Consider the following 12,592-nt stretch of genomic DNA (forward strand, 5'->3'; position numbering starts at 1 on the left):
CTTTATTTTTCCAATGGAACGACACCTGATACATGATTAGTTCAAGATAAAAGTGAAAGATTCTTTCTGCTTTTACATAAAGAGTGTAATTTTATATTATTATTATTATCATTGCTATTTTTAAATAACATGCTTTGCAAACATACCAGTAGGTCCTGAGGCACCACATAAATAGTGGCACCATGAGATAAATGGAACTGGAAGATGTGAAGACCCAGTTTTTTGTTTTTAATGTGAGAACATCACTGAAAATTTCCAGGGATGTCATATCAAGGATTAATTTCCATTTTCAAGGTTGAATAAATAATTGCATAATGCCTGTGACTGTTTTTTTTTTGTAATCCCCACTGCTTTCTTTTTGTTACCGCAGGGCCTCCGAAGATTTTCAAGGTCACCCAGACTTCCCCATGTGAGTTCACCACCAATTCATTAACCCTGCTCATCTCTCAGAGGTGTCATTATTACTACATGGTTTCCAGAACATACTTGTAAGTTCTAATAAATGTACAAAAGGCTGGTCCTGAGTTATATTTGGTATAGCGTGTGCAGGTCCATGACACAGTTGTTATAAAAGGTGCATTTGAGTCATGCATGTAACTACCTGGTTTTAGCAGCATGTGTCTGGCTTTTTGAGGTAAACCCCCCTGCCCCCCTACCCCCTCCTGTTTTTCTGGGACATACTGTAATGCTGGTGAGTACTGTGGGAAGGCTTGTGCAAGGACTTCCCCTACAGGTTGAAACTCATTTGGAACAGAGAGAGCAGTGCAGTCCCCAGGAGTTAGCTGACTAACTGGGTCAACAGCTCTCCTAATGCGAGTTACTTTTCTCATTGTGTACCATATGTTTATCACTCTATTTTCTATTGGTAAATACTGTTTACAGTGCTCACTTTGTCTAAAAAAGTCCATGTAATAGTTTTTTTTTTACTCACAAGCACACATGAAGCAGCAGACAGAGCTTAACAGTGAAATTAAAACATCATCAGCTCTATCTTGGGTTCTGACCATCAGACTAGACGCTATGTTTGGCGGACACATCATCACAAACATGCTATCCCCCACTGTGAAGCACGGCGGTGGCAGCATCATGATGCTTTTCAGCAAATAATAAAATTCAGCAAAGTATGGGGAAATCTTGGAGATGGAGAAGATTTGTTTTCCAGCAAGACCATAACCTGAAGCATACAGCTAGAACTGCATAGACATGGTTTAACGACAACAAGGTGAATGTTCTGGAGTCAGACTTCAACTTGAAAATGGCTGTTCACTTATGATCCCTGTGTATCCTGACAGAGCTGGGGCAATTTTGTAAAGAAGAATGTAGTATATGAAACAAGATAGGACAAATTAAATACATTTTGGAAATATTAAAAATGATATTTAAGGCAAATCAGGCCTGTTTTCAGATTAGCACACACATATGTCCCACCATCCAGAGTGTACATGTGCTTACTCTGCATGTTGTATTTCTACAGGAATCCCGACTCCCCTCCATCGTGGAAACGAAGGGCGACGACTCCGATGACTCCTTCCACCTTTCTCCAGCCACTCGCTCCCGTCGCAACCTCCTGCTGCCAAACTTCACCAGCCCTGTCCGCCGCACGTCCCTGGGGAACCTCCTGGGGGACGAGCTGAGGCAGTTCAACGCCCTGCGACGCTGCCGCTCACCAAACCTCAGCCGCGGCTTCCACGGGCAGAGCTCATCCCCTCAGCCGCCGTCGAAAAAAGAGCACAGCACTCCCACGTCGACCCCGGCCTCCACTTCGGCCCAGGGAGAGTCGGAAGCTGAGCAGAAGCCTTCAAAGCTGCTCATCCCAACTGTCACCTGTTTTGGACCCCCAGATCTCAGCCCCAGGTACAGTGAAAGCTATTTGCAGGAAACAAGCAGAAACTTAAAGACACACTCTGGTGAAAAATGTAGTTGTTGTTGTTGTTGTTTTTAACCATGTTACCAGCTTGTGATGTGCCAGAACACATATTGAATAGCAGGCAGAGTATTTCCACTTTGAAACTACAGATTCAGACTTGTGGGGGTATCATATGAAACAGACCTAAAGAACCAATCCTGTCGGCGTGAGTGGTGGAACTTTCCGTATCATTATTCTTCTTTAGTATCAGTTTCTTGTTTACACATGTGAGGCTGAATCACTCCAGAGTGGCTTTGTCTGGAAGCAGAGGTGGGAATTTCACAGGTCCTCACATAATAAAGAAGTCGTTTAAAGTTACGTTTAAGGCATTTTAGTCAAGTAAAATGAAGCCACCATTATATATATACACATATACATATATTATAGCACATTTACAGCAAACAGCCATTGCACCAAATATTACACTTGAGACCCTGCAAGTGTTTTTTATGGTATGAATTTTCCTGAGTAATTTATATATTAAGGATTAAAACCCTACAAAAAATTATATAAAATACAATTTTACCGGACTGTAATAAATATTGATGCCCTACAGTGTTATTCATCATGGAGATTAACTTGATTAAGGTGGAACTAAAGCTACAACCCTACAGAAATATATATTAAAATCCAACAAATTCAAAGGTGCCCTCTGAGCAGCTTTCTTTTTCTTTTCATTATTTGTATGAAGAGATTATTTTCATGCGGGGAAAAAAAACTTTTACTTTTACTTTACTTTTACAACTTTTAATTTTAATACACAGAGATGAGTTTTTTTGTTTTTTGTTTTTAAACATTTTAACTTTAAAGATTAAATTAAATTACTTTTTGAAGGTTGGTAGCTCCATAATCAAGTGTACAAGCGTTGCTGGAGTTTTGACCTCTTCGTAACAGAACTATAAAAACACATTAATCACACTGAGCTGAATTACATTTAACGTAATAAAATTCAATACTGTTGAATATCAGTATGTTAGAATTACCTTAATTTGTGCCGATGCTACTCTTTGTGTATTTTAATCCAGCTCCGTGACACGAGCAGCATCGCGGTCTCGTCTCCTTTCTTTTTAAATGAAGTTGTTTCAACCCTGAGGCTAAAATTTTAAAAATGTCCAAAGTGTGCTTTCTGTAAAACCATTTTCATGAGCTCCACCTCGGTGCTGTGGACCTTGATGCCTCTTTTATCCGTCTTATCAGGTCTTTTCAAATCCCCATTTCAGCGATGTCTTTCTTTACACAAGTGCCTTTTTTTGTGTGTGTAATCACAGATTTTATCTCACGGGATTTTGCAGACCACGCTATGTCAATATATTCACCTTAATCTTCACAACCTGAGTACCTGAATAAGGTGTTGCGGTAATGGACTCCTGCGTGATGTACTTAATGTAAATGGAGTGTATTTGCATTGCATATTTCAACAGATGCCGCTGCATTTCATTAGCCGAGCACCTTATCCTCCTGCCCCAGCCATCTGTATTCATAATGTATCCCTAAGTCATCGAGTAAGTTCTAGATATGGGTAAGTGCTGGTTCACGGAGCTCAAGTGTCCTCCCCTCCAGACTGGGTTCTTCTCTTCATGCTCAAACCCACATGGGCCTCTGCCAGCCAGCAGCTCTCATGGCACATTCCTGGGTCGTCTGCTGGCTCCAGTGATAATTGAAAAAGCTCTACTGTTACATTAACTCCAGCTTCTCTCTTCACCCCTCCTGCCAGGGTTGTAGATGGCATCGAAGACAATGGGCACACGTTCCATTTCAACGTGGAGCACAGCGGGCCCAACGCCAGCGCAGGCGGCAGCACCCAAGGTAAGTCAAACCGCCTCCAGCTGCGAGGGTCGCCCGGGTGCCAGATGGCTGGAGGTAAACTCAAGAGTTCAAACGGTGGATATCACAACGCAGGCCTGCCTCCTTCTGGGGAAATATGAGAGCACAGCAGAATGAAATGACATCCAGGTGTCCGGAGAGTCAGAGAACATGTTAAAAGGACGACGGAGGTCGAGGCAGGGCTCCGACCATCTGACCTGAGTTTTCACTTCCAGGAGGACTATCAAGTTCAGTTCAGCTGAGGTTAAGCTAGTTTCATTTATTAGATTAAGTGTTTCGGCAAGAGAGATTGGTAATAGAACACAGCAGCAATCTAAAGTAAAGCCCGTGCACCTTGCTGCTAAATGTTTTTTTTACATCTGTGGTGTTGGTGGCTCGTTGATGTGTTCAGGTGTTTGCTTGAGTCTTGTTTAGGGTCATTCCATCTCAAATCATCCAATTTTTAGAACAGTTTCCCCTTAGCATCTCTGATTTGAAATGTTTATGGTATAAAATGTGGATATTTATAAAGATATTTGTGAAATTTTAATATCAAGTAACCCTAATCCAAGATTTTTTTTTTCTTCAAATGATTTTCAGCAGCTTTGTTTGCACGTTGGAATTAGAAGCTATGTTTGGATGACAACATCTCAGGAACGATTACAGATAAAAAGCCTCAAATTTTCACTGTTATTTCTCACCGTGTCACTGATTCAGTAATATGAGACAAGTAGATCAAGTAATTTCTGATTATAGGATAAGTGGAAATATGAAAGTCTCGTCTTTGACCACAAAAAAAATCAAAATGCAGAAGCAGGGGTGTTTTCTGAACCGTGTGCATTTTCATGTCACAATAAAACAAAAAAAGAATTTGAAATATTTGGTTACAAAAATGAAAAGAAAGTTGTTTTTGTTTAACTTTCATAACTAGTTAAGCAGGTGTGACACATAAACAACACATTTAGTCGATGGCCTAATTCAAGTAGAAAAGACTTCCAGGGTTTCAAAATGTTTATTCAAATAGACCGAAAAACAAATCTATTTTAAATGTGGGCATACTTTTCATTTTCAGACAGCGAAAACTTTTATCTTTAATAGTTTCTGAGAAAATGTGTTTGAAAGTGGGTCGAGGGGCAGTTTTTAAAAAACAAATTAGCTCTGAAAGCACTCGATACGTCAGTCTAAAATTTCACAGATACCATTTTAAATATCTGTAATTTATGATAAAACGGTTTCAAGCAAATCACAGATGGTGGAGCAGAAGGCTCCTGATGATTTGAGACGGAAGAACCCTTCAGCTTTTTCCTGGTTACTCCAGATTTCAGATGGTCGCTGCTGCCTTTCCGCCGTCTTCACAATATTCCGTCTTGTAAAATACTGAAGCAGCGTCTTACATAGAGCCACGGCACCCTCTACATGACCTAAACAGTTTCTCAACATATACAGTTTAGACATAAGGGTGGATATACACATGATGCAATGCAGTAGCTCTGTTTTAGCTTAGACACAGTTGCGTAATGTGGTTGCGTTAGATTGTGTCGTCAGAATGATACGCTGCAGCTCAGGAGAACAACACCTGAACCTACCTGTGCTTAGAAATTAGCCATGACAGCGCCCACCTCTGATGGATTTTTTTATATATACATATGTACATAAGCTTTAGCCACATGTAGTACTTACACATCGGGGTAACTTGGCATCCATTGGATTTACACATTAGTTAGTTTTATCGTCCTCTAAGTTGTGCGTTACTAAGTCAGACGTCTTATTTTTCTCCTTCCTCATCACTCCAGACTCCACACAGGCTAATGCCACTCTGCTGCTGGAGACAGAGGAAGTCAGGCAGAGCATCAGTCAACTCAACCTGAAGGTGAGTTACAGCCACTTAACCCAAATTAAAATTGATGGGACCAAAGATGGTGTTGCCTTGATTTTAAATTCTCCCAGATACCGACACATTCTGCTCTTGTCATGCCTTCTGTCTTCGTGTATGAAACACAAGGAGTGAACAAATGACAACACAACTTAGGGGATACGTCAACGTTTTATTTGTCTCCGACTGATATGTTCTTTGCAGATCTTTTTTTTTTTTTGTCATAGATAAAGTTCTGGCATCTCATATCAGCCTTGCTGGTGTGTTTGAAGGGAGAACATGAAGTCAGATTAAGCAGACGTAGTTTCTGCTTGTATCTCAGCCTCTCCCTGCACTCTTAATCTGAATGTAAATAGAGTGAAAGCAGGTGCAGCAGGAGGATCCAGATGGGCCTAGGTAGGTGCTGTCTGAAGTCAATATTAATTAATCAGCAGGGCACTTCTGCAATGCAGTGGATAGTCAGGAAGTGCTGACTCGGCAATATGAAGAAAGGAAAAAAAAAACAGCTTGATGACGACCCAGCTCTACTCGTGGCCCTTCTGGCCCCCTTTTTCCTCTCGTTTCACTGCAGCATTGTTCCCAGTTTTCTGTCTATTTTCTTCCCTATTTGTGTCAGTCACCTCTGCCTGTGTCCGTCGGGATTTCACTCCTGCGCGAGAGGCCACTTCTTACAAGATTCTGAGTCACTTCTTAGTGTTTGCTTCTCTTTTGGGAGAATTATATCTGGTCACGAGAATGAGATTAAACCTTAAAGATAGAAGCTTATTAATTTGTCACTCTTCTGGGGACCTAAGCGAGCAGAGCTGTTTGGTTTTTTTTCTTTCAGTTCTCAGTGTTGTCCTTTCAGACCTTAACATGTTTGCTCTGTGTGATAACAAAAAAAATGCAAGGTAGGACAGAATCTGTTCCAAGTCCGCTCGTGTCGTAACTAAACTGTATGCACTCTCTACACAGATGGGCGCATTAAACCAGGAAGTATCTGAGCTTACCAAGGGCCTGCACCACATGCTGCATCTCCTCCAGGCTCATGTGTCTGTACATCACTACCAAGCCTCATTCCCCTCCTATCCTTATGGTGTGCAAATGGTGTCCAGCCCTCCCACAGCCTCCAACGCTGGCCTGCCTTTCAACCCTGCTTCGTCCTACCACCTCCACAACGATCCTGGGAGCCACAAAGGCCACAGCCACCAAAGTGCCCCAGCTGCTGGCCAGTGGAGCTACAGTGGAACTGCTGAAACCCAGACAGAGAGCCACCACCGGCCTCAGTCCTCCAGTCCACCAGCGAACTCCTGTCCGCCCCTCTCTGGACACGCTGCTCCTAAGTTAGGCCACAGCTCCGAGGGCATGACCACACACCTGTGGACCAGCCCGTCTCTTCTTAACATCAGTCCAGGCTTCCAGGGTGGAAGTTTAGGCCTCGCACGTCATGCTGGGCATGAAGACTCAGACAACAGACCTCTCAGTGCTAGTCCAACCACCATCAGCCAGTCCCAGCCCACTCTGTGCCTGCAGCCTTGCAGTGATAGTGATGAATTCGCTTGCCTTTTGTCGAGTGCCCCTACAGGTACATCCACACACAGCCTGCTGGGCCCTTCACCCACTTCTTACTCCCACCTCAACCTTCCACAAGCCTCAAATGAGGCCATTTGTGTCCTGATGTCCTCTCCAACGTCTCATAATCTGATCCAGGACACCTCCATCTTCCAAATCGAAGACTCGCACCCGTCTATCCACCCCATCTCGTCCTCTCCACCCATGTTGCCCTGCCAGCCTTCTGCCTCTTCTCTGGATTCAGGATCACCACGATCGGATGTTCTCGAGCCCCATCTCCCGCTGGGCGACCCGTCTGCCATAGAACACACCAGTTTGGAGTGCCTACTGGGGAACGGGGGCTCCATGGAGAGCCGGGACAGTGAGAGCGCGTCATCTCGACGGTCCAGCATCGGCGTCCAGACTCAGAGCACAGAGCAGTCATGGTGTCTGGACCTGACAGATTGAAGTGTTTCAGGACAGACTGGAAAAAAAGCAGCACTGGCGAGCAGCTCAAATGCTTGACAAGCGACTTCTTACAGTGTTACAGGAGACTCTGCTAGAGAGTGTCAGTGTGTGCTCTGTTTCCCCTTCTTGACTCCTGGGCTCTCTTATTTGTCAAACTCCACCTAATTTACACCATTTCTATGCAAAAGCATGTCATTTGTGCATTATCTTGGCTTTACTGAAGTGTGTCTTTAAAAAAAAACAAACCTCCACAGCAGTGGGTTCCAGTATATACTGTATATTTTTTTGCAGCATCCTCAGAACAATTTGCAGTTAATAATAATAATACCTGTTACCTCCTTGCATGGTAAAGTTGTTTATTCTTTTTCCTAAGGAAAAGGTTTCCAAATTAATGTGTAAGCATTCTACATGACAACCTGTTGATTGTGTACACAGATACTGTATTTATATAGCAGACAGGTCAGCGTGGTCGGATGTTTTATTATACAGAAGAACACAAACGCCACATGCTTCACTCTGCATGTAGGGACTGGAGCATCACACAGCATCGATTGTTTGTTGTTTTTAATTGAATGTTTTTCTCAGTTCAGCATTTTTTTTATTTGTGAATTCATAATTTTTGAACTATCCAAACTCCACCAAGCAGTACACACAGCATCACCGATAACTTCATTGAACGTCTCCTTTTTATGTTTTCCTCAAGACATTTTAGAAAACTTCCTATTTTTTCCCCTAATCAAGGCATTAAATATAAGACTATTAAATAACTTTAACTGCTCTCTCAACAAAAATAACATTTTTTTCTCAAGCATCTACTAGAAACATCTCATAGCTGCTGATAAATTAAACATTAATAAATATACGTATTTAGAAAGAAAAAAAAAGCGGGGGTGGGGGGGTCCCTTGAAATATTAAAATCTGTTATTAATTCACAAAGTATGAATGCCTCTGAGGAAAACATGAACTCAAGATACTCATACGATATTCAGAGTATTCAGGAACTTTATTCTTTTTGAATGATTTCTCCTTGGCTGACAAAATAAATACGCAGAAAATGTCTTACTGGGTCCTTCACTGTTTCGTCACACGATTTATGCGTTTAATATATTTTTAACTAATGTCAAAATAAGCGACATATGCGTGACTGGATAGCTGCAGTGAAAACATGTCTCATCAGTCAGAAAAGCAGCTTCAGTGTCTTCGGTTTTGGAAAGAACATTTGGCAAATCGAGTTGTGGAGTAACTGCTTTGGGCAAACGTTGATTTAAGCTCAGGAACAAATACAGACGCCTGGTTGTTTGTTTTTGAAGGAAAAATAGAAAGGAAGTGAAGTATTTTCCGCTGAGAAAAGGCTCTAGCTGCTGCCGTGATTGTCAGTTATTCAGGAAAATGTACTTCCATGTTTTAGTCGGTTGCAGATGAAACTGTCCAGGCTAGAAACTTAGCAGCAGCATTATTCCTAATTGGCGAAAGTAAACCTTCATGTCTGTGTTTGAAAATTAATTTAATTCAAGTGGTTTCACACTTTCATTCAGGGCTTCAGCGTACACGGAAACTCCACAAATGATTCATGTTTGCTCCACTTTCAGCAGCCTAATACACAGATTTTGTCAAATAAATCTGGTGGAAAACAAAAAAAGACAAGAAGACGTCTGATAATTACACAATCTTCGCATGTTGCCATCATTGTTTTGTAGCAGTAAGCGGGTATGAAACGTTCTGTTTGTGCGGTTTTGATGTTACAATCTCTTGCATTTCCTGAAAGGCGTCGCTGATAAGAGCGTGTTTTCCCGGCAGTCACTCTGTGAGGAAAACCCAGAGGGTCATTTCAGCTCAGTTAATAATATACTGGATATCCATCAGCAATATGACAATTTCACAACAAAGGCAACATAAAAAGGAGGCCACGGTGTCAGAGCACCAGCAGATCAACTCATCAGGTGGGATATCTTGTAATCCAAGTTAAAATTATGCACTTAAAATACACTCTAATACAAATGCGCTCTATTTTTTGACACAGATATTGGTGCACAGGCTTTTGAAACTGCGAAAACATGAAGACCGTGGTTCTCGCTCTTTCGGTACTGCTCGCCGTCAGCCAGAGTGAGTAAAATCTGCGAGGATGCAGTCCAGTTTTCTGAGATTAAAATGAAATTTGTCAGAGTTTGTTCGCTTGGGATGGGTGAACAAGTGTTTGTTTTGTTGCAGGTGAAGCCTTGAGGTGTAAATGCGGAGGCGTGAATAGCTGCCCAAAGTCTGTGGAGGAATGCACCGGCTCCAATATCTTCTGCGCCACCCTTAATCTTGAATCCAGTAAGTGGTTTTTTTTTTGGTGTAATGTTCAGCTGCAGAAAACCATAGTTACCATATACTGTAAAGCCATTTAAGAAACCCCGTCGTGAAAATCATCTCTGTCTTTGTGTTCACAGATCCCAACTTCTTCAAGGGTTGCATGTCGCAGACGGAGTGCGATGCTTGGAATAACCCGGGTGTAGCAACCATCTCGTGCTGCACCACTGACCTGTGCAACGCCTGATAAATGCGCATTGTGTCGTATGGATTCTGTTCTCATCATAAAGAACTTGTAATCAAGATTTTTCTTCCTGCCTCTTTTTCTTGTCACTTTATCTTTCATATGCACTGACTTTGTCTCTCTGTTAAATCTACATAACAGTTGATAAATGACCCAAAAAAAGGACGTCACAAAGCTCAAAATTAGAAGAAATGTGACATAAATACTTACTCTGGTCAGTTAATCCGGCGGCTCCTAACCAGGGGGTGCACTGAAATATCAGCACAACTCGTCAGAAAGACAGGAGGTACAGTTTAATTGCAGAATTGAGTGGAGTTGATCATTAGAAATAGACAACCGGGGAGTGCTTAAATGATTACAATAAATAGGTAATGATGGGAAGGGAACAAATGGTTGAAATAGCTAAAAGTATGGCTGACTGAGTGTTAAATGACATCCAATTTGAAAAGGAGTTCAAATGAACACATCAGAGCATGAGAGGTGGTGTTGATGAAGGGGAGTCCATCTGTCAGGCCTGCGGAGATAAATTAGATGAAAAAGGAACTGAATTAATCAATTAGTCAAACGGCGGTTTTGAAAAGATGACTCGGCTTCAAATCTACGAAGGCAGTTTTTAATGAGGACGACATTTCTGTGTATAATCTCTCCTCCAAACGGGGCTCATGTACTGGACTGCACACCTCAACCTACACTTTTTTTCGCTATGTACCTTGTTTGTTAAATTAAAGATGGTTTAAGTAAAGTAAAGTCAAACATCTTCGTCTCTGATTTTACATACCAGCAACAGTTCTTTTTGTAGCCCAGTGGGGAAAAAAAGCTGAAGAATATTAATTAGGAAAAGTGTAAATTGACAAGTTTCTTCAGCTGGAGGTGATTTATTAGCCCTAAAATTGACATTGCACTCCATAAACAGCAAGTTGTTAGTTTTAAATTTGTCCTTTATTTATCAGGGACAGCACAGCAAAACGGTGTTACATAAGAAGGAAGGCGACAGATAGGGGAGGCGGTTAAAGCTAATTTGCGGCTCCTCATCCCTCAGCTTTTTAAAGTCAGGTTGAAAGAACCAAACACATAAAAGGCAACAATGGACTCGGGAAACAACAAAACAGACTGTGTGTACACGTATGTGTCTGTGTATGCAGCCTGCGTGCTGGAAATACACATCCACAGAGAAAATATAAAACACATCAAGGTCCTAATCCAATAATAGGACTGTAATGGGTAAAACGGTGAAGCCAATATGTGCAGCGATGGATGCACTGTGATCAGTCCAACAGAATAGCTCATGAAGCACAAACGTCGTGGTCTCAGGACTCTGTGGTGCAGACAGGAAGCATTGTAAAGGCATCAGAATCTAAATGAGAATCATTTTTATTTCCAAGGACTTTTGCACAAACAAACAATTTGACGTGGCGTTTTGGTGCATAACAATAGAAGAAGAAGAAGAAGATTTTTTTGAAAAGAATAAAGCAAGTGTTCAAAGACAAAGAAGAAGCAGGTGTTCCCAGTCAGATAAACAGCAAGTGTAGCAAATCCAGGGATTATAAGTAATAAAAAAAAAACAATAGAAATATTGACAGTGTGCACACATGTGAAAATTATTCACCTGAATATGTGTGAAATGTTGTAGTATATAGGGTTAGCGACTTGAGATGTGCCAAGGGTATTTTGATGTTTTATTATATTTTATACAAGAAGAAGGATAATAAAAATAATGTCTAAATATTAAAATATATAGAGATGTAGTTGTATAGCAATGTATGGTAAACTGTAACCAATCAAATATATCTTGTCTAAAGAAAAACAGTTAGCAATTATATTCTCAGTTGCCTTTTCCAGTAGCCTGCGGTTGATGACCGTTATTGTTTTGGTCTCAAAAAAAAAAAAAAAGCATCAGATTTTACAGTATGTAACCGTACTTTGGACAGAATAGCACACTAGGGTTAGACTTTGGCTGTATTTCTCACAATTATTTAAAACCAGCAGAGTCTTTGAAACTTTCTCTACATATTTGGAACAAAATACGAGCTAATGATGATAATAATAGCTCCCAATTTGCAAAGGAGATAGATAGATAGATAGATAGATAGATAGATAGATAGATAGATAGATAGATAGATAGATAGATAGATAGATAGATAGACAGATAGACAGACAGATAGACAGATAGATAGATAGATAGATAGACAGATAGATACAACTTTATTGACATTTTTACTAAATTTTTATTAAGTATGAAAGGTTTTACAATGTGCAGTCATGTTGAAATACTACAGCTTAAATACTATCTATAAATCATCAACTGGGCTTCTATGTTTTAGTGTCTCTAAATCAAATTTCAAAATCATTTTTAAAACTCATCAGTTTCTACATAAAGCCTTTCTCTACATTTCAACACTTGTATTTTCTATTGCTGTGTTTCATTTTCTCTTTGCACATGACAAATTCATTTTCTTTCAAGTTCATTTTTGTTGTAAAC

The 12,592-nt window shown here is 40.8% G+C and overlaps 2 protein-coding genes across 3 annotated transcripts in view; both read left to right on the forward strand.

The window, feature by feature from the left end:
- Positions 1–7,580, forward strand: part of LOC103369721 (potassium voltage-gated channel subfamily H member 4-like) — a gene marked incomplete at its 5' end in the record, with an annotated part of 22,827 nt that extends 15,247 nt beyond the window's left edge. The window contains 5 exons of the mRNA XM_008298505.1: positions 371–409; positions 1,475–1,854; positions 3,621–3,712; positions 5,503–5,579; positions 6,537–7,580. Of these exons, the coding sequence (XP_008296727.1) occupies positions 371–409; positions 1,475–1,854; positions 3,621–3,712; positions 5,503–5,579; positions 6,537–7,580 (1,632 nt within the window). The remainder of the gene's footprint in view (positions 1–370; positions 410–1,474; positions 1,855–3,620; positions 3,713–5,502; positions 5,580–6,536) is intronic.
- A 1,857-nt stretch (positions 7,581–9,437) lies between these two features.
- LOC103369710 (three finger toxin MALT0070C-like) lies at positions 9,438–10,174 on the forward strand. 2 transcript variants are annotated; one of them, XM_008298489.1, is made up of 4 exons: positions 9,438–9,520; positions 9,601–9,683; positions 9,789–9,893; positions 10,010–10,174. In XM_008298489.1, exons 2-4 carry the CDS (start codon positions 9,635–9,637, stop codon positions 10,114–10,116), a joined length of 261 nt encoding a protein of 86 aa, XP_008296711.1. In that variant the 5' UTR covers positions 9,438–9,520; positions 9,601–9,634; the 3' UTR covers positions 10,117–10,174. The 2 variants fall into 2 exon arrangements, with proteins under 2 accessions (XP_008296711.1, XP_008296712.1); XM_008298490.1 differs by having other exon boundaries at positions 9,444–9,520; positions 9,615–9,683.
- The last annotated feature ends 2,418 nt before the right edge of the window (positions 10,175–12,592 follow it).

Source organism: Stegastes partitus, unplaced genomic scaffold (assembly GCF_000690725.1).
Source record: "Stegastes partitus isolate 25-593 unplaced genomic scaffold, Stegastes_partitus-1.0.2 Scaffold1322, whole genome shotgun sequence".
In the NCBI taxonomy this organism is placed as follows: Eukaryota; Metazoa; Chordata; class Actinopteri; family Pomacentridae; genus Stegastes; species Stegastes partitus.

Coding starts and splice junctions, on each gene's coding strand:
- LOC103369710 (XM_008298489.1), top strand. CDS start 9,635: ATGAAGACCGTGGTTCTCGCTCTTTCGGTACTGCTCGCCGTCAGCCAG. Junction 9,684..9,788: donor ACTGCTCGCCGTCAGCCAGA/GTGAGTAAAATC, acceptor GTTTTGTTGCAG/GTGAAGCCTTGAGGTGTAAA. Junction 9,894..10,009: donor CACCCTTAATCTTGAATCCA/GTAAGTGGTTTT, acceptor TTGTGTTCACAG/ATCCCAACTTCTTCAAGGGT.